Genomic DNA, 21,221 nt, shown 5'->3' on the forward strand with positions numbered 1-21,221 from the left:
TGTTTAATAGCGTCTGTTCTTTGAGATTGCTCCTCCTAATTCTGTCTTCCAGCTTTCCTATACTTATACTTAATGTATTTAATATTCTTAAATGATTGTTATGATGACTTATGTCAGCCTTCTTTTCCAAATTAGCTAAATCCATTTAAAAAAATACCTTTGAACCATCTTGTGTTTCTCCATCTTTTAAATAGCGTACAAGTTCTGCACTAGAGATTTCATCCTGTCCTCTGTAAACAGTGGAGATGGTAAGGCCAGGTACAGTGGCTCGCGCCTGTAATCTTAATACTCTGGGAGGCCAGGGCAGGAGGATTGCTTGAGCTCAGGTGTTGGAGACTAGCCTGAGCAAGAGCAAGATCCTGTCTCTACTAAAAATAGAAAAAAATAGCTAGAAAAATTGGCCGGACGTCATGGCTGGCTCCTATAGTCCCAGCTACTCATTACGCCGAGGCAGGAGGATTGCTCGAACCCAGGAGTTTGAAGTTGCTGTGAGCTAGGCTGATGCTCTAACCTGGACAACAGAGTGAAACTCTGACTAAAAAAACCTGAGATTGTAGTACAAACACCTTTGCCATTAGACACTCACCCCAATCTCACCTCTACTCATTGACTCACATTTGCAGGATTGCAAGTTAAGAAAGGAACAAATTAACTGGACTGCAGAGGACCCAATTGCCTGCCCTAACCACCGGAGCTAGCTGTCTTACAGGAAACTGAAGCTCTATAGGGTTTCGTTAGTGGCCAAGGACCATGGAATAGAGAAGGAAGATGACCTCATAGTTTCTACATGCTTCTTTCCTATTTAGAGCATCCAAGATCATGCTCATTCCTTAATGATACTAATCTGTGCACTAGCATTGCAGCCTCTGCCTTTAACTGCCTGCCCACATAGTCCCATTCTTGTATCTGGGTAGAGTACGTTTTGATTATCCCTGTATTCATTATCCACTTTGTGGATTATCCATAGCAATTATAAAATCACAGGCTGCCCCTTTCCCACCTCCTAGCTAGTTTTTGGGAACTCAGGTGTCTTGCAAAAATAAATTACCCACTCACACATGGATTCCAAATCTGAGCATGATTGAATTTCACATGGCTAGGGTAACGTAGGACCTGTGACATGGGTAATCCAAAATAAGAGATAATACAGGGGAGAAATCATGGATAGCTAGCTTTGAAATTGCACGATAGGTCTAATCTTTTTCATAGTTCTGCCTTCCTAATTATTTGGGCTGATGTGAAAATGACCTTGCTAGAAACTTGGAGAAATTGGATTTAGGCAGAAGCTAAGCTGAGACCAAGCATTGCTACTGATATTTCATGAAGTGGAAAAGCCACCCGGAAACATTTGGCAGCTGATTTTCGAGTGTACAGAAGTCATTTCTGTGTGCCTTTGGAATATGTCATCTGTTTGGGTACCATCTGGATTTGTCCAGGAAGGTCTAGGGGGCCTGCACACTGGTACCTAGTTTGACTTGGGAGACAGAGCCAGCGAGTCCCCAGGAAATCCATAGTTCCCTTCTTCCTCCCTGAGATAGCCCAATGGTTGTAGCACAATGCCTGGTCTGATCATTTGACCTGTGTGAGTCTGAAGGAGGTGGTGCAATTCATCTGAGGGAAATCACATTTGAGGCAGGAAGGGGCACGGCAGCCTCTTCAGCCAAGGATTTATGTATGTGTCACAAGAGGGAAGTGTGAACTGAGAAATGACTCCCAGAAGTGCTAGAATTGGAAGAGGCAGCACTGCTACCTATCACAGTCAGTAGTGTGCTCATGGAGAATCTGTGCTACCTCAGGAGGCCAGCATCCCAGCCCTTCCTCCCTTCCTCGAGTCCATCCTCCCTCCCTCTTGCCTCTTTGGCTCAGCACACCCTTAAGAAAACAGAGGAGAGCTGGCCAGGTGCACTCTGCCAGGAGCCAAGCAGTAGGTGAAGGAAGGATAACAGGGGCTTGTGCTGCTCTGTGCCTGGCAGTTAGAGGCTAAAGGGACAAGTCTCAGACCCCTGAGCTAGCCACAGCCGGCTTGCCACTGATACCATGTCACCATGGCTAGAGCTAGTGGCAAGCTGGGTGGATAAGGCTTCTCTTGCTCCTGCAGCCTCCAAAGACCAGTGAGATCAGTTGGGCTCTATCTAGACTTAATTCTTGCTGTCTTTGTGAATTGATTTTTGCATTTTTGCTTGCCATGTGTATCTTGGCTATGGGACCTCTGCTGAACCTGGAACTGAGTTTTCTTCATGTCCCTTCTGCTCTGCAAGGCGGCCAGCCCAGCTCCCTTGGCAACCTCTTTAGGGTCCAGTGGTGTCTCTGGGCAATCTAAGCTGGGCAGCAGCGCTCCATCCTTAGGGCTGTCTCCCATCCAGATGGCTTCTAACCCCTCCAATGCAAAAGGCCCCAGGTGAAAAGTCAGGTCCACCAGCCTTTGGGAGCACTCACGCAAGGGGAGCAAGGCTAGGAAAAACTCCCAAGCTTCCAAGGTAACTCTTTGCGCCTCTCTTCTCTCTTCTGTCTCCAGGCAGCAACTTGGCCCAGGGGGCAAATGACTTTCCACCCCCCCCCAATCCACAAAAAAGAACTAATGACTGTTTTCCTCCCTTCTGGAAGCTGGGGGCCTTGAAGCCCCGTAAGAAAAGTAAATGCCCCCAGGCTCCAGACCTAGTCCCTTCTTACAGGCACTTGGTCTCTGCCTTAAGTGAGAAGGGATGAGCATGAATTCTAGGGAAATGCCTCAGACTGGAGAGGAGATTGTATCCCCTTTGTTGTAAACCTAGTTGCCTAAATGAGAACCATTTTTAGCTGGGGTAGAGGAAGCAGGCCCATCCATCAGAAAACAGTGGACTGGGTAAGATTTGGTTTTGACACTCTATGTTCCACCTACTCCCATCTAGCACAAGCTCCTTCACACTACCCCCAACTACTCAGGGCTTTCTTTCTTTGCTTTGCTTTTTTTTTTTTTTTTTTTTATTTAATTTGGCCCATTTTGTCAGCCTTGCTTTTTTTTTTTTTTTTTTTTAGACAAGGTCTTATTCTGTCACCCTGCTAGAGTGCTATGGCCTCATATCTCACACCAGCCTCAAACTCTTGGGCTCAAGTGATCCTCTTGCCTCAGCCTCCTGAATAGCTATGACTACAAGCACCTGCCACAATACCTGGCTAATTTTTCTATTTTTTAATAGAGACAGGGGTCTTGCTTTTGCTCAGGCTGGTCTCTAACTCCTGAGCTCAAGCAATTGGCTGCCTCAGGCTCCCAGAGTGCTAGGATTAGGTGTGAGCCACTGCCAGCTCTCAGTTTAGAATTTTCTGGATCTCCTGTGCCTTAACCATAGCCATCCGGCCACACTTTCTGTTAATAGTAATGTCATGCCATGAATATAATGGTGTAAACAACCAGGTAGCAACTGGAATGTGCTTCCCCTCCCAAGTCACCATTGTATTTAAACCTGGGCCTTAAAAGGAGTAAGCAAAGTAAGAATTGCAGGCTCAGCAGAAGGGGAGTGGAGCTGAGCTTTTGGGGCATGGTCCTCTCTGACCTTTATCAAATCACACCCTGCAGGCAGCCACCTCTCCACCTCTGGGTAGGGCCATCTCTGGAGATGTGATTGCCTTTAGAAGAGGGAACTGAGAACATCCTGGCTAGGTAAAGTCCCCAGGTTAGTCTGCAGAGTGGGTAGCTGAACTCTGCCTGGGCCTCTGGTCTCTCCCCTGACTGGCCAGGCGGGCACTTATGGAAGATGCAGAGAAGAAACTGGAAATCTTCCCTAGAGCATACCTGACTCAGTTGACTTTTTAAATATCTGAGAAGGCAAAAGTGAGGCAATTACTTGTAATAGCAAAACCATTCCTGCTTTAAGGGAGGAGCTCTAACCACTTACAGAGCAAGGGTTACAGTCCTTCCAGGGCTCTGTTGCAAAGCTATTTGGGGCTCATTTGCTCTTCTTTCCTTCTTGAGTTCTGTTCCTCTCTAGGCCTCTCAGGAGCCTCTCTCCCCACCTCCTTCCCGGTGTCGGTGTCTGTGCTCATGCAGTTTACGCAGGGAAGTAACCTCTAGCCAAGTGATTCTCTCATCCAACACATTTTCCGAGATGGTCCCACTGCTCCCTTCCATAAGAGCAGGGACAAAGACTGTCTGGGCCAACATAACGACCTCTTCCCCTCCGCCCAAGCACGCCGGAATTCCAAATGCTCTCGTTTCCTTCGAGCACAAATGGCTTTTGCTGCTGATCCTCGGCTCTGGGTTACCCATTTCCTGCTCAACCCTGGCACAGCAAACCTGTCTCTGCAGCAGCTACCTCAGAGTAATTTGAGAAGCAGCTCTAGGCCACCACATGTGGAAAAGGAATCAGGGGAAGACACATGTGGAATAAGAATCTCCTAGAGCAAGATGCTGGGCTTTTGTAAACGGTTTTAATAATAGAGAAATACCAGCGCCGGATGTTTCTAGGATGCCAGCATAATTTACTCTAAGGTGATTTTTTGAATTATTATGATATCCTCCCAGTTTCAGCGACTTTAACATCCCTGATCCTGTTCCATCTGCCTCAGGGAGTCAGCTACCACCCACCTCCTGGCTGCATGAAAGTCTTGGGCACATGTACCCCTACTCAGCTTGGAGCTCCAACTGGTACCTGCAGTATCTGATCTGTTTCTGCCTAGTCAGTCAGATGTGCCCTGTTGCTGAGCCTGTTTGGGTGGGGAGGATGGGAAATTGGGGCAATGCTCCAGGAGGGACTGTTCTCAGTTCCCACCCCACTTCAAGCGCCAGCTCTCTCTCCTTGGTCTATGTCTCCAGTTTCTAGGCTGTAATCCTGGTCAGGACCAATGCCCTTCACTTGTGATGCTGGGTCTGCAGTCTTGCTCATGCTACGCACTCTGCTACCTCACCTGCCACTTCCACTGCTCCATCCTCTGCCTAGCCCCTGGGCTGGTGACACATTTCTACTTACCTGGCCACTAAGGCCTCCCTCCTGAAGACTTCCTTTGGCCTTTTCCTCCTCACCAGACCAGGATGCTCATTCCTGGTGGGGCCACAGGATGGAAGGTGCTGCTTCAGCAGACTCACCCTAGGGAGCAAGCGCTTCCTGCTCAGAGCTAAGTGAGAAAGCAGGAGGATTGCTCATGTTCACTGTTCACTTGGTCCATGGCTTTGTTAATTTCTGCTTGCACATTTTAAAATTTACTTTATTTTCTTAGAGACTCACGCAGGGGAAGTAACTCTGGTGCTCACTCTGTTGCCCAGGCTGGAGTACTGTGATGCCATCATAGTTCACTATAGCATCAAACTCCTGTGCTGAAGCAATCCTTCTGCCTCAGTCTCCTGAGCAGCTGAGACAACAGACAGATGCCACTATCCCCAGCTTGGAGCCACGTTTAATAGACCTTCCAACAACACCCATTACCAAATCTACAACCCCATTCTATGGTAACCTGAGAATGCAGGCCTGGGACCCCAGATGAAGCTGCTGAGTAGATAAAAGGCATTACACACAACTCTGTCCACCTTTCTATAGTATTGTCTCAGCCCCATTCCTGTGTGCCCTGCACTCCAGCTGCTCCAGTGCCCAGGGAGCAGCAGGTGCTAGAGCTCCTGCTCTATACTCCCAATTCCAGTGTGCTCCAAGGGCAAGTGGAGGGCCTAGCCAGTGAGACCCCATGCCCACCACAACTTCAAACCCAGTAGTTCTGTTTTCATGTATTTTACATATTGGCTGTTCCATGCGAGATTCTGTTTGAAAGTGTCCACAATTTTTAAAAATTATTTTTTATTTTTTAATTTTTTTGGGAGATGGGGTCTCACTCTTGCCCAGGCTGGTCTTGAACGCCTGAGCTCAAGCAATTTGCCCATCTCAGGCTCCCAGAGTGCTAGGATTACAGGCATGAGCCATCAAACTAGGCTCACAAATTTTTAAAAAACAAATCACTAGGCCTTTCTATCTCCATATCAGAATTAACCTCCTCTTGTCCTCTTCCCTTTGGCTCTGAACTGTGCTTAGATCCGTGGGGGTAATGCTAATCAAATAAGCATCCCTACTATAGGCTGGCTGTGGGCTAGCTGGCTGGCCATGTGAATGCCTTCACTCAGTTAAGATGGTAAGGAGAAAAAAAAAGATGGTAAGGAGAGCAGGCAGATTGGCACTCTGCTTCTCCCATCACATGGCCACCTCCCCACCCATCATTAATAGTAATCCCTCGCATTTGCATAGCACTTGACAATTTCCAAAGCACTTTCACAGACTTTATCTTATTTGATCCTCTGGAAAGCCTGTGAAGGCCGTCAGGGCAGGGGCTGTTATTTACATTTTACAGACTTGGGAGACTCTCGAGATCATTTAATCATTGGACTCTCTGAAGAGCTTGCTAAGGGAACTAGTTGGTGTGAGCTGAAGGGCTGGTTAAAACGAACAAGAATTGGAACAAGGGTTATAAAAGGAATGACAGAGGAGGGAGATTGAAGCAGAAGGGAAGAAGAGCCCACAGCACTGGGATACACCAGCCCAGTTGGCGGAGCATTTAAGAAGCAGTATTGGGGACAAGACATGATTGCAAGAGGGACTTTACCTAACAATTGCAATCAGTGTAACCTGGCTTATTGTACCCTCAATGAATCCCCAACAATAAAAAAAAAAAAAAGAAGAAGAAGCAGTATGGAACTTTGAGAGGTGCCAACTCAAAGAGGCAGAAATTTCCCCTTCTCTAGGACAGTGGCTGTTGGGGCACCTGAGCCAGGCACTGCTCCCAACGTATCTCTTTCCCACTCCACAAACCTGATCTTGTCACATGGCTCTCTTGAGGCTCATGGAGCAAAATTTCAAGGCCTAGAAATGGAAAGGCCTGTAGAGATAATCTAGTCCAGCCCTAAATTTCTCAGGAGAGGAAACAGAAGCTCAAAGATAGAAAAAGTCTTGCCCAAGGTCATGGAGAAGTAGAGGCAGAGCTGGACTGAAATCCCTATCTCCTGACCTTGGCGTCCAGAGAGTTTTCTGCTAGTAACATACGGTTCTGTGTGTGTGTGTGTGTGTGTGTGTGAAGGCCTGTGGGCATTACCCGGAATGCCTGTCCAGTGAACTGCCGTGGCCTGGACCTTGTACCCATACACAATGGCTGGAGGTTAAAGCCATTTGTAGGGCCTGGGGTATGATAGGGTGTGAGAAAGACAGGGTTCAGGGTTTCTCTCCCAAGGGGATTCACCCATATAAACTGCTCCAGGTAATTAAGATCCCAGAAGAATTGGCAGCTGCTTGCTGAACAAATTAGACTCTGCCTTTATGGGCATGTTCTGTGCTGGAGATCAGAAGGCCCTCCCTGATGTTTGGTTCATTAGTCATTGTTCCCTGTCAGAGCAGGCACTCAGAAAATTGGATGTCTGGCAACAGCCTGTATTTAGAAATTCAATAGCAAGAGCAGCAATGGCAACAGCCGAGTGTCTGGGACAGTGCTCCATGCACAGTAGGTGCTTGAAAAATGCTTGTTAGCTAACTAATGAACTAAGTAAAGAAAGCCTTTAGTCCTCTGTGCTATTCAGAATGAAACAGTGTCAATAACAGATCTGATTGCTTTTCAGCCAAGCCACATTCAAACTTTTTAATGGGCAGGCTGGTGGGACTTGGGTAAAAACTCAGTGGATGCTAGGTTGTCTGGGCAGACTGCACTGTGTAGATTACACTGCCCACCGCTTAGAAATCACACTGCATTTTGCTTAGATCAGACAGACCCTCTGCTCCCTCTCAGCTTGCCCATGACTTCCTTCTATCAAATATACAAAGCCTTTTCCCCAGTTCTAGGCATTTGGGGCCAGAACAGAGTAAGCCTGGCAGGGGACAAGATGAAGTCCCAGGGCATGTGTGATGAGAGGGAAGTGAGTGGGCTTGTAAATGAACTTTTCCTTCTTCTTGCCACAGGCCAGGCCACAGGTTAGGGAGGTCTCATCTTGCCACAGGCCAGGCCACAGGTTAATTTGGGCAGGCACTTGGGCATTGTTCTTAAACGTCAGGGAAAGATTTTTGTTTTTGTTTTGTTTTGTTTCTTATACTAAATGTTCTTAGTTCAAAATACCCAGGATTCTTTGTAAAGGTCAGCTAGCATAGCCGGACTAAGAGAATCTTAGAAGCTTTTGGCAGTCACTAAAGGTTACCGCTGGTGTCTTGTCTATAGGCCAAGGGAGTGAACTCTGAGAGGGATTTCAGATGTCCTTGATGGACTTTCCCATCATGCAAAGAACCATTAGAAAAAGTACTTCTCCAGTTCACCTAGCTATCCGGTCACTCCTCTAAACACACTCCAGTGAGGAAGAAAGCACAAAGAATTTATTGAGCACAGGCTTCTTTTGCCTTTGTTAAGCAGGAGGACATGTACGAGTGTGTGTGTGTGTGCGCATAACTGTATGTATGTCAGGACTTGAGTGTGTGTAAGGGGCTTGGGGAGTAATGTGGGTGTACTTCAAAAACATGCTTACATTGTATGGAAAAAATGTATGGTAAATATATATATATGTTGGGGGGGATACCTATGTTTGTGAAGGGACAGCTAGAAGGCTAGATCTGGGAGGACTGGTGTTCTTGTGTGTGTGACATATGTGTGTCACTCTATCTGGGTCTCTTCCCGTTTATGGGACCTGAGAGTCAGGGTAACGAAGGTGTATATGAAGGAGGGATGTATGTGCCTGCCTATGTGTATGTGTGTGCAGATGTGTGTGTGTACGTGTGTGTGTGTGTGTACATCTTTCTGCTGAGGGTGTATATGTCTGGACTATACTCAGGTCTTAGGCCTGCCTGGGAGAACCATCTCGACCCCTCTTCCCTTTTCTGCACTCCCAGACCTCCCTAAGTCCTCTGCCTCTGCTTCCTCCTTCTTAGGGACATAGCTGTGTGTTTTCTACCATGTGTCCCCTCTTTCTCTGTTTCATGAGAAACAGAGGCGCCCCCTTTCCTGGGCCACCTGCAGTCTCTTCCAACAAAGTTGGGATGGTAAGAAGGGCAATGCTCAGTGATTAGGAAACAATCTCCAAGCCAATGAAATGTCTGCCTAAAGATTGTTCTTGGATCGATGGGAATCCTGTGGGTCACCCTTGGACAGATTAACATCATCAAGAAATGTAATATAGATATTCAATCCTAGAATTTTTGGTGAATTAATTAAAGCCTTGTTTTTAGTTCTATTGAGAAGGAAAATCATTTATTATCTTTAGTCTGACCCCGTGCCTCCAAGAGAACTCTCATTCTGTGAAAATAAGGGCTGAGGTAGGCAATTCACACATACTTGTGAAATCTAAGCAGATTATCTCACCAGTGGCTATAACTGTAATAAACTAAAGTGACCTGGTTTAAACAAACAGATGTTTGGAGCTGACAATTGAAGTGCAAACATGACCCTAATTAATGACTTGGTTAATAGTAAGTAGTTCACTCTTTAGAGCTATTAGCTAAATTCTCAGTCTTTGGCTATAACATATGTCTCCAGGCTGCTTTTGTATTCTTTCTGTTAGAAATTAAATATGTCTAGCTACTCTGTCTGTGAAGCCACTTGTGAAGAAAGAGAGAAGTACAACCTAGAGACAGTTCTAATTTGAAGAGTATTTTAGGAAAAGTATTCCTAAATACTCAGGGTTTCCATCCATGAATGTGTGTCCACCATCAAAAGAATCCCCTTCTATCTTCTCGTAGGTAACACATAAACAAAGCACATGTTAACACATTAATGAACAAACCTGATAATCTAGTTTCAGATGATTTCCTATTGATAATTGACTCTGGATCTGATGTAGTGACATGGCTAGTTTCAGAGAGAATAGCAGGCACTTCTGGAAAGGAAACTAGAAAACAGCTTAAGACCCTGTTGCCAAAGAGATGGATGAAAGAGAGCAGAGGATGCTGGGAAATGTAGTGTCCAGCTCCTGGACATCATGGCTGCTTGGTGTGAGGTACCCCACCCTCATCCCAACTGCTTATTTGTTTTTTCATCAAGATGGGACAGGGAGGGGGTGGTTGAGTCAACTGACATGCTGGCTTTGGGTGACCCTTCCTTCAAGAATAGCTCTTTCTTTGCTGCAGCGGATACATCCAGCTGCAGATTTCCGTCATCACTGGACACGCTTGCAGATGAATTCAGAAATTATACTGGCCTCCCCAGTTGTTACTGAGTTGAACAAGCACTATTGAGACTATCCTCTTGCCCACACAACTGTACTGGGTGCCATAGGAGGAGGGAGGAGGGGAGAAATAAACACCAAAGTCCTGCTTTCCACCCTTCAGGAGCTTTAGGTCAAATTGGAGAGACACGATACGTAGAAATCACTCAAGAACAATTACTGAATATAAAGGTATGCAGCCACAGAAGCAAAATAACACAAACCGAAATTCCTATAACATGATGGGCTCTGGTCTTAGGTAGAATTAGGTGGCAGTTCAACTATCTGGAAACTTGCTGCAGAACTTCATGAGTGGAGGGTCAGAAGGATGTTGTTCTAACTGTGGCACATATGCCACATATGTTCAGCAAGAACAAGGAGAATATAAGTGCTTAGGAGAGGTTCTGTGGCATGTGCTAAGTATTGAAAGTAGTAGGCGTGATTGTCTTCCATGCTGCGCTCTCTATTTTATGGCTCTTTGCCCAGATATCCAGGCCGCTCTATCTCAGAAAATGGTGTGTGCTGTTTCCACGCTGGCTGTAGTGAAAGGTTGATGGCTTGCAGTAGCGGAGGGTTGGTCATATCAAAGAGGGCAGGGAAGCTGTACCATTGTCCTTAGCTTCAGCCCCAGCCGATGGCTTGAGCACAGACCTGGTAGATTTAATTTTGGCCTGGGAATACTGGGGTCAGCCTTGTGGACCTTGCCATCTGCCTACAATCTGGCCCCAGAGGTTGCACAATGTTGAGAAAGCTTTCCATGGCTTAGCACCTTCTCAAAGCTGCTCGGCACTCCCACCCACCCACTTTCTCTCCTATGTTCATTTCAGGCTACACACTTAGGTCTCAACTGGAATATTACATTTGGGCTGGGAAGGAGCAAGGTGGACTCTGAATTTCAAAAGAGGGGCAAAGGCTACATACTTAGGTTTGTCTGCAATTTCCTCTCCCAACCAGTGGACAAACAAGGACTGGGTTTCTACCCTCTTCCAAAGCTTGAACCCTCAGTAGGAAGAACGCTCTAGAAAGGGTGAAATCAAGAAAGAACAGGGATCTGCAACTCAACTCAGGCTTGATATTGATCCCCAAGTGTGATGCCCACCTGGCCCACCTTTGTCAATGGGCATGCCTGTTGACAAGTAAAGGAGTCTAGAGTGCTCTTTGCTCCCCACAAGCATCCTGATCATCCTTAGCTCATCAAGCTGTGCTGTAACTTTAATAGCTCTGGAGCTGGGTCTACTGCTTCTGGGGCCTGAAATTTTTGCTTTGGCCTCTGGTCGGTATATCTTCTTTCAACCATGGCCAGGACGTTAAAGTATACAGGGAAGTACCCTGACTTCTAGTACCAGTTCTGCTAACCAGCAAATGTCTCTTCCCCACTGTGGGCCCCAGTTTCCCCACGTGTAAGATGAAGGGGTTAGACTGATCCCTAAGGTGCTCTTCTGGCTCTGACTTAAGTGTCCTCCCTTTTTTCATGAGGTAAACACTTTGCAGGGAGAGTGGGCATGGAACAAGGGACGTTTGAGGACTTCCGCTTTGGAAGCTGGTGCAAAGTTCCCAGGCTGTGTTTGTTTTTGTGTCGTGTTTGCTTCTTCCCAACTGGCTTCTCCCATCGCTAAGGGCCAAGGGCGCTCTGCTTTGGGCCTCGGGCGGGTGTGGCTGGGTGGCGGGTCAGGCGGGTCAGTGGTTCAGGGACACCCTGGGAGCCTGGGCTGGCAAGGGCAAGTTCTGTCACTTCTGCTTGAGCTTCCTGCCTGGCGATCCGGGGAAGGCTCAGCTGGCCAGGCCCCTTCCCTGGACAGCGCTTCTGCTGACCCTAGGAAGTCATCCTAGCTACAGGCTGGCAGGCTGTGCTGCAGGGGCTGGCTGCATATGGGAATGGGCACTTTGGTCAGGGCTCCCAAGGAGTGGGGATTTCTGGGGGATGATGTGAAGAGCCCATGCTGATCCTAGGATGGGATCAGGTTCCCCCCAGGAATCTGGGAAACTTGTAGGGAGGCCCTGTGGGAGCTGATCATCCGTAGGCCAGGGAGTGGTGGTCATTAAGGCTGTAAATGAAGAGTGGGCAGAGAGGGGTGACATTACACTCTGCTTCCTCCAAAGCATCTTGGAGGCCTTCAAATTCTGCTGTTCCTTTTATGAGGGAAGGTAGGCTTACACAAAGCCACAAGACCAGGGGATGGAGGGAGGGCTTGTTGGTCGGTAATGTGACAGTGGGACTCCCCCTATTCCTCAGTCCTTTCTAGGGAGGCGGAGCCTAGGCAGGGAGAACAGTGGGGATGTGCCACACAGAAGGCAGTGTCAGCCACAACAAACAAGCAGAGCCTCCCAGACACACACACACAGTCTTACTCATGTGCACTCTCTCACTCTCTCTCTCACACACACACACACACACACACTTCTATATATGTGCCTGAAAGTATGTGCCGAGACCTCACTATACAGCCATCCCAGGCCCCAAAATGTGGCTCCGCGGCGTCAACTTTTTGTGAGGACAGCCTGTGGCCCAGCCCACATCACCTGCTGGTGCAACTTCACTTGGCCCAGGTATAGGGGAGGGAAGAGGTTCCTTGGGAGGGGAGGGACATTTTGTAAAGCTTAAAAAAAAAAAAAAAAAGAAAGAAAACAAAGCAAGGCTGAAGTCCTCCCACAGGCAGGCTCGTGCTCCGGGTGTGCTTTCGCAGGCCAGAAACTACAGAACTGGGAGTACTGCCAAGTGCTTTATCAAAGGAAACAGCCCGCCCAACAGCTGGAGATGGGCTCTTGCCAGCTGTGCGTGCCTCTCAGTCTCTCCTCCTTTTCTCTCCCCTTCTACTATCTCCATCCATTCGTCATCTGCAGCCTTGCACTTTGCATTGGGAGAGCCCACAGACAGACTTTCTTGGGCCACAGAGAGTACCGTAGATGCTGAGTAACGGAGCAGACTGCAGCCCCAGCTGGATTGCGGGAGGCAGTTCTTGTGAGGAGATATGTTGCCCAGAAGCTGGTCTCCAGGAATTGAGTTGCAGACACTTCAGGAGCTTCTGCTGCAGCTGGAGCCTTGGGGAGACCCAGTCTAGTAGCTCCTCCTTAGACTCCTTTTTACTCACGGCAGGAGGCAAGTGCCTGGCTGGGCTGTGTGTGTTGGCAGCAAGAGGGTGTTTTCCAGCAACCTCAGCAACTTTGCCATCCATATTCATTAATTAGTTAATTACTTGGATTCCTTTCTCTAAGCCTTGGGCTTCCCAGAGGGGGAGGAGACAACATGAGGGGGTGGGGGAGAGCTTTAAGGAAAGGTGTTCTTCCCTTCCTGGGGCTGGGCATCCACTGGCAGACACTCAAAGAGAAAGGACAAGGGGGAACCTCCTGTGGCTTCACCCCTTCTCCTGACCCTCATCCACCTCAGGCTCCCACTTTGCCAACTAAAGTGGCCAGCACAACCCTGAAAGGGGGCTCTGAGCTGCATTTGGAGAAGCACCCCAATGGAGAATGGTGCCAGTGGGGGATACCTAGTTCTGTGAGTGGCAGTGCTGGGCTCCAGGAGTTGAAGGCAGCAGCCCCATCCCTGGGGAGGCCCAGGAGCTTTATTCTTTTCCCTGACCACAGCCCACACCCCTTGCCTTGGTCGAGCCATGGGGATGGCTCAAGGCAAACCTAACACTGCTCTTGCCAGCCTGGCCACGTCTCAAGGGTAGGGCCCCTGATACATTCATCTCTATACCCCAGTGCTTGCCATATGCTGGGGGGCTTAAGTAATGTCTGGTGAGCTGGACTCTGGAGAAACTCACTTTAAAGCTTAGATTCTTACCAAGCAGAAGGCAGTAACTTATCTGTGTGTGTTCTCTAGAGTGTCGTTTGAATTTATTCTTTTTTTTTTTATTGTTGGGGATTCATTGAGGGTACAAGAAACTAGGTTACACTGATTGCATTTGTTAGGTAAAGTCCCTCTTTGAACTTATTCTTTAGCAGAGTTTGACTGAGTATTGGTGAGATGGCAGCAACACGTTGGTTGCTATGGGGCTTACCAAGAGGGGTGGGGCCACACACTTGGATAATATAGCTTCTGGCATCTGGTGGGCATTCTGCCCATCCCCCCTCTCTTTTTCAGCTCCCTCCCACCATCATGGTTCTTCTCCCTGAGCCAAGCTTTTGGATCTTCTCTCTTACCCCTTTATTTCCTTCCTTGAGGCTTCTTCTACACACAGACATGTTCATATGCTTAGTCACAAGTGGCCCTAGAGTGTAATGAGCACAGGCTTTGAAGCAAGACACACCTCAGGTTGAATCCCTAGTCAGCCACTTTCTATTCTTGGTGTGATTTGGGGTAAGTTATTTTGCCTCTCTTAGCCTTAGATGCTCCTTCTGCATCTTGGGAATGACACGAATAATGCTGACCCCGTGCATCTGGGAGGGCCGATAGAGATAGCATGTACACTGCATATGAAGTGCTTTGGACCATGTTTGGCACAAACTAGGGACTCAGTGACTATTAGATGCTGGAGTTCATTACTGTTGCCCTGTGTATGTGGTACGTGTGATGATTGAAAGAGTGTCTATCACATACAGCTGGTCTGCTAGGACTGACTAGGTAGGCCCTGACCAGGTCACTTAGAAGACATTTTAGCAATTCTATTTGTCCAACTCTGGTGGTCACAATCCTGTGTGATTCGAGATGCGGAAGTCAAGAGCCTAAGGCACAGCTCAACCCTGTAGCTCAGAGTCTGTCCCTCCCAGGCAGGGCTTCCCCTCAGGCCATAAGACAGACCAGACTGGCTCCTGGGCATGGGGCCAAACATCTTCTTGGGAGCTCCACCTCCTCAACTTCTTTGGTCTCTGACTTCCTGGCTTCCCTCGCATGAGTACTTCTTTGTCTCACCTGTCTACCCCGCCCTAGGCTCCGACACACATGCCATTTTCCCCAGAGTGTGGTCAACCTTGATTAAGTGTATCTGAAAGGACCAGGCCAGGACATCATGGCCTGTTTATGACCATCTCCCTGAAGGGAGGTGTGTGTGTGAGCCTGCAGCCCCAAGGTGCCAGTTCCTCTGTATGTGACATCAAGATTCCTCATTCCTGGTTCGAATACTGATTGCTCCACCTTCCTTCAGCAGCAACCTCTGATGTTAAGCAGTGGGAGGGATGCTGATGTGTTTATTTCCACGATCTGTGATCTAGGTCTTCACGAATGGGGGTTTGTGGGGCTTGCCCCCTCCAGTTCCCTTGCAGGGGCACTTCCGATGGTTGGCACCAGCAGCATGTCAGCTGCAGGGAGCAAATGGTGTAAGGAAAGAGATTCCAGGTCTTCTTTGGCTATAACTGATTCCTTATTTCCTCTCCTTTCCCAATTTGGGAGCATTTGTTGCTGTCTGAAGGGCCTGGCAGTGCCAAGACCACAATAAACAGCTTGTCCAGTACACACAAGCTCTTTGGACCCTGAAATGTCAGCTGGCCAACTGGCTCACAGCTAGCCCCTGCTGCGTGCCGTTTGCATCCGGCCCCAACAATGCCACTCAGCACTTGTAGAGCCATGTGTCATAGCAACAAGGCTGGGGGTGGGGGCCCACCGTGACCTGGTCCAAGCTCTGAGAAGCCAGGCCCAGGGTCCACACTTAGGGTCCCTAGTCAAAATTGCTGCCTTAGGGACCCAGCTTTTCAGTCTTAGAACAGAAAAGTGTCCCCTTTAGCTCCACCTCAGGCCTGGCCCCACGGACACCAGACAGCCAGACTCCCTATGCCCCATATGGCTGAACCTCTGACTGGTGGTGAATAGAAACATCTCGCCCAGTGAAAACTAATGGGGTGTGGGGCACGCGCCTCCAGGGGGTGCAGACTGAGCACAAAGGGCAAGAGAGGAGAGGGAGCAGCAGCAGGGTCTGGTGGTAGGAGTGCCAGGCCAGGATCCAGGAAGCCTGGGCTCTGCTCCCAGCCCCTGCCACCAACTCCCTTGGCGTCCTTGAGCAAGATCGTCCAGAGGGCGGGGTTGGGGAAACAGGCACAGGGCCAAGACCTAGCCTAGGAGAAGATGAGCTGAGAAATCTTGTTCACGCATTCAGGAGGTAGAGGTGGAGTGTTTAACCAGGGAAACTTTTCACTGAAGATCTACATAATTGCATCTTGACTAGCATGCATCTTGACTAGCAAGGGAACCAAACTCAGGTGCCCAGGGGACCAATTAGAAAATAGGGGGCCACTTCTTCTAAAATGTCTGCCCTTTGACTTGGTTGGGAGACCAATAGGCAGTGATCCCTGCTGCCAGACTGAGGGCAGAGGGCATAGTTGTTAGCCCTGGGATTGTCCTCACTTTTGCCTCTTGAGGCCACTTCTCAGCTTCTTTGGGGTGTGATGTTTGTCCCTGGTCCTAGGAGTTTGTATGGAAAGGACTTGTCCCAGCTCACCACCCCAGGCACCTGTGCCTTAGTACCCTGTTGTCCAGGGACCCACACCATGGCACAAGCTTGCTCTCAGGACCCTCGTTGACATCTCATCCCTGAGTGTCCCCTGCCTGGTAGCAACAAATCTGCTATTTATCTGGCTTTATATGCTCAGTTGAAACTCACGGGGTACAGTAGCCTTCAATAGCACAAAACACAATCCAGAGAAGCTAACAATGTCTGACACAGGATAGATTCCCAATAAATACTGGTCAAATGAATTCAGGGTAGAATCAACTCATGACACCCTTGTATAAAAGACTGCATTTAATGATAGAAATTTCAGGCTCTACAGTAAGGACCTGTTTGGGGGCAGGAAAAAGCCTGTTTTAAGACCATGCAAAAAACAGCATGGGGGCAGCCACCCTCCATGTGTGGGGAGGGAAAATAGGGTATATCTATGGTGTTGGGGGGAGGATGTCTGGGAAACGGGCCAACATCCACTCCAGTCTGAGAGTCTCAGACACTTTGCAGTGCAGGAAGTCCCCATGGTGGTGTCTAATTGGCTTTCTGGTTGTTCTCTGACCTACTGAAGGCCCAGTGTGGCAAATTTGGAGCTGGGCTGAACTTTCAGAATCTCTACTGGAGCTTTGGGCAGCTGTTGGTTATTTTCAACCAGGTGCCAGTTGCTGGAGAGGACCTTGGATCTGAATACTGTTGTCTAAGGGAACCAGTAGGGTCTTGCCAGGATCTTCACATGTCACTCATACCTCAATGTGCCCCCTGTGTCCCATTGGTTCGGGGGCTCTGGGAACTGTGATCTGGCCTTCTCAGCTTCCCTCATCAGGGTGAGTGAAAAAGAATAGCCCAAGAGGAAAGAACAAATAGAGGAAAGGTCTCCAGGTCTGTTGACATTATAAGTGCTATTGATTTTACAAGATTTTTCCATTGGGAGGACAGTAAACTGACCTCGTTTTGCTGCCGGCGCGGGCTCTGACGCCACTGTCTAGGCCATGAACTGAGAATCCGAGAGGCTATGGCTTTATCTCAACACATACTTGATAGTCACCACCCTCGTCAAGGCCATGCTGGGCCTCTTGGGTGGGATGTGTGGCAGGATGTGGGTGGTTCCAGGCATCTCAGCTCCTTCTACCTTTCCTCAGGGACATTGTGTGACCGTGGGCCCAAGCACTCCCAGATCTTGTTGGACTTGGACATCAGTAGGAGGCTTTTCAAGCAAGAAGGATCATAGAAATAAAGCTCAGCTCAGACAGGAAGAGGGTGGTTGAGAGAACATTGAACTATGATGGGTGACTTGGGCTTGTGTCTCAGCTCTGCCACTAATTATCTGTCTGATTTCAGGCAATCTATTTCCTCTATCCTGGTCTCAGTTTTCTGTTAAGTGATAGATAGAGATCCTTTCCAGCCCTAAAAATCCAGCAGGCTTGTGAAAGATATAGACAGAAGTTAGTAAGGAGGAGAAGAATATCAAGAAAAGAGGAAGGGACATGAATTAAAAATTCCAAGAGAGTACAGAAGGGGAGAACTGGAAGAGGAGAGGTATGCTGCATTAGGGTGTAGTGGGAGTGGCCCCGAGTGGAAATGTTCCAATTCTATCACTAATGAGCTGTATGACCTTAGGCAAGTCACTTCCCCCCTTGTACCTTATTCAAGTGGGAGGAAAACAGGTTAGGCAGCCCCCTCCCACCCATGCCAAACAGTTAGGGAATAGATTTGGTGCTCAGTGGTGTGACATGGACAAAATGTGCATTTGAATAAGGGAAGGGTGATGGTGGCTGGTGAGCTAAGGCCTTACCTAAAGGAGCAGAGCAGAGGCTCCAGGGTTGGACAGACCTGGATGGAGTATTGGCTCTGTCCTTACCTGGCTGTGTGACCCTGGGCAAGTCAGTTTCCTCACCCAGAAAAGGAGGGAGTTGAACTAGTTGATGTTCAAAGCTCCTTTCATCTCTCTGAATATATGAGAAAACAAAACACAACAAAAAGAAGCCAGAGATGCCAAGTAAGCCAAAGGGGAGAATTGTGCATTCAACGAAAAAGCCAGCTGGTGTGGGTCAGGCACTTATGCCAGGAGTAAAGAGGAATGACATTCTCAGAGCAATAGTGGGTGGGGGAGGGGAGGCAGTGGTGCTGAGGAGAGGAAGGAGAGGGGAAGGAAAAGGCAAGGCAAGGTCATGTCAAAGGCGTGATTGGAAAGGACATTCATGCATGTTTGGTGAAAGAGGACTTGGTTGCCTCCAAGTATGCTGGGGAGAGAGAAGCCACCACCCGGCATAGAAGTCTCACTTGGGTCTCAGAAGGTAAAGGTGACAGTGAGTGCTTACAGCAGACTCACTGAAGGAAGGACCCCACTGGAAGGTGAGAAGCTGCAACACTTTCAAATTGGCAGGCTTCCTTCTAGTGGAGCGAGTGAGGTCAAAGGCCCACCAGTAAATCTTTGGTACTCTTGGATTTCATACATCACTGATCCCTGCCCAGACCCAGACATACAGTCTGCACAGAGGTCCTGAGAGGGAATTCAGGCTGGCTAGGGTCACATGATAATTTCGTGGCAGGGCCAGGAACAAAGTTGATCGCTGTCCTCATTCAGAGCTCAGTGATTATGTGTGACTCCTGCCCCATCTGTTGGAAGCTCTTGAATCAATCCCTAATTGGAATGTTGGCCTCTTAGGGGGGGGAATGAAGTGTAGGAAAACCAATTCCAGGTAACTGAGCCTCTAAGGACCTTGCATGAGCCGTGCTAGGTAATGCCTGGTGAGCCTTGAGGAACAGGGCCCACACTTGGCAAGGGGCAGTGAGGGCTGGGTGAGGGTGAAGAACGTGGGTTCTGGATTCAACTGGATCCTCAAATCTCAGTTCCAGCTGTGTGACCTTGGGCTGGTCACAACCTCCTTAAGTTTCTGCTTCCTCATCTGTCATCTGCAATTTTTTTTTTCTTTTTACATAAGGTTATGTGAACAACAAATTAAATCATGCATGAAAAGTGCTTGGCACAGTGCCTGGTACATAATAAGCTCTCAATAAGTAATCGTTATTATTATTGCTATTACTCTTATTGTTACTGGTAATAAACGAAGCAATTTGTGATCTTTCTTGCCAATCTCCCTCTTCCCTCTTCTCTCGCTTGCTTTGGAGTCTTGCCACGTGTTTAGCTGCTGAGTCTCAGGCCTCTAAGACCACCTCGTTCACCTCTGTGATGGGACCAGGTTACTCAGATGCCTCTTCAAAGAATCCCAACCCCCCTCCCAACCTGTCTGCCAACATGGGGCCCCAGCAGCGAGTGGAGGGAGGGAGACAGAGACAGGTGGCAGGGGCCAACAAAATGAGGCCATGCATTGCCACCCTGTCGCCAGTTCCCTGGCAAGGTCTAACAAGGTCACCTTTTGCTTCTAATTTCCTTCTTTGGGGAGAGGAGGGTTGAATTGCAGCCCAGAGGGAGCATTTAGATGAAAGCAAGGGCTTTGCCCCCACAGTATGGGAGAGACACTCTCTCCAGTATTTTTTAGACCAAGAGACATTCCACCCAAGAGCAATGTCATCACCTTGTACATGAGCAGAGCTGTTAGATCCATGCTGTGTGTGGTGGGCCTCGTTCTACAGCCCCTAGGAGCCCTCGATTCTGGGGAGGGAAGCCCAGGTTTCTTCAGGTGAGGAGGTTCTTGGGTGTGGCCTTGCAGAGAGAGCCGATTGCTTGTGCTGAGAAATTCAGAGGGTGCCCCAAACTGCTCCCGAGCCTCTCATCCCTGGGGGAAAGGTGGGGACACCAGAGAAACTCGGTGGCACCAGGCCAGGGAGGACTGAAATCACATTCTAGCGTGCAGGTCCTAGAGATGAAACAGCCCAGCCCATTCTCTGGGTTGAGAGGTGAAGGGGAAAATGGGTGGAAGAGCAGACGGGCAGGGCCTGCCGAACCTAGAGGTGGGGCAGGCAATTGTCTATCTGGCAAGATTTCAGGGGCCCCAAAGCAGACTCCACCCCAAACATCTTCCCCAGCACATGTAACCAAACAATGGTGTGCTTCTCGAGCACATGCTGGGTGTTCCACCTTGTGCTCAGCCTCTGTAGAAAATTGTCAGGTTCAGTCATTACCCCCCAGAGTCCCTTCCTCTTTAAAGCTTTGATGGGGAGAGCCCGAGGTCAGGGCTGGGAAAGCAGGGTCATTCCCAAACAGTACAGCAGCATGAGAGGGAGAGAGTAGGCAAAAGGCTGGTGAAGGAAGGCCTGAGGGTGACAGGATGGGTGGTGAGGGGACAAGGGTGGAGCAGGAGATGTTCTTAAGCGGGGTGGAGGTGCACAGAAGACCAAATGTGGCTAAGGGCCAAGCCCTGGGGGAGAGACAGAAGTTGGGAGAGTGGAAAGGGGCAGGTCTTAAGCACACTGATTTTTTTTTTTTTTTTTTGAGAAGAGGACTCTACCAAGTAACCTGAATGAGTCCTGGGGGGGACATAATAATCCCTATTATTTCTCCAGGGTCTTGCCTTGTGTAGAAAGTGTACTTTCACTAGTGGGCTGACCCGGCGGCTCTCTTTCTCTCACTCTCTCTTGCTGTCTTTCTTATTCTCTCTCACTTTCTCTCTTCTTTTCACTTTCTCCTGTGTGCGCCTACACATGGCGTGCGCCTGCACATGGCGCGCACACAGGATCTGTAATTTTCAAAACAGTCCTGCCAAGGTGAGTAGGGTGGAGTTAATTACCACCATTTGACAGATGAAGAAACTGAGACACAGAGAAAT

The 21,221-nt window shown here is 48.7% G+C and overlaps 1 protein-coding gene across 4 annotated transcripts in view; it reads left to right on the plus strand.

Annotated features, from left to right (window-relative positions):
- TSC22D3 (TSC22 domain family member 3) overlaps positions 1-21,221 on the plus strand; it is a 62,216-nt gene that overhangs the window by 21,085 nt on the left and 19,910 nt on the right. The window contains exon 1 of one of the 4 annotated variants that reach the window (XM_053579370.1): positions 20,032-20,135. The exons of the other annotated variants lie outside the window; for them this stretch is intronic. Coding sequence (XP_053435345.1) covers positions 20,038-20,135 — 98 coding nt within the window. The 5' untranslated portion in view covers positions 20,032-20,037. Of the gene's footprint in view, positions 1-20,031; positions 20,136-21,221 lie in introns of those variants that run through there. 4 annotated transcript variants of the gene reach the window in all.

Source organism: Nycticebus coucang, chromosome X (assembly GCF_027406575.1).
Source record: "Nycticebus coucang isolate mNycCou1 chromosome X, mNycCou1.pri, whole genome shotgun sequence".
Classification (NCBI taxonomy): Eukaryota; Metazoa; Chordata; class Mammalia; order Primates; family Lorisidae; genus Nycticebus; species Nycticebus coucang.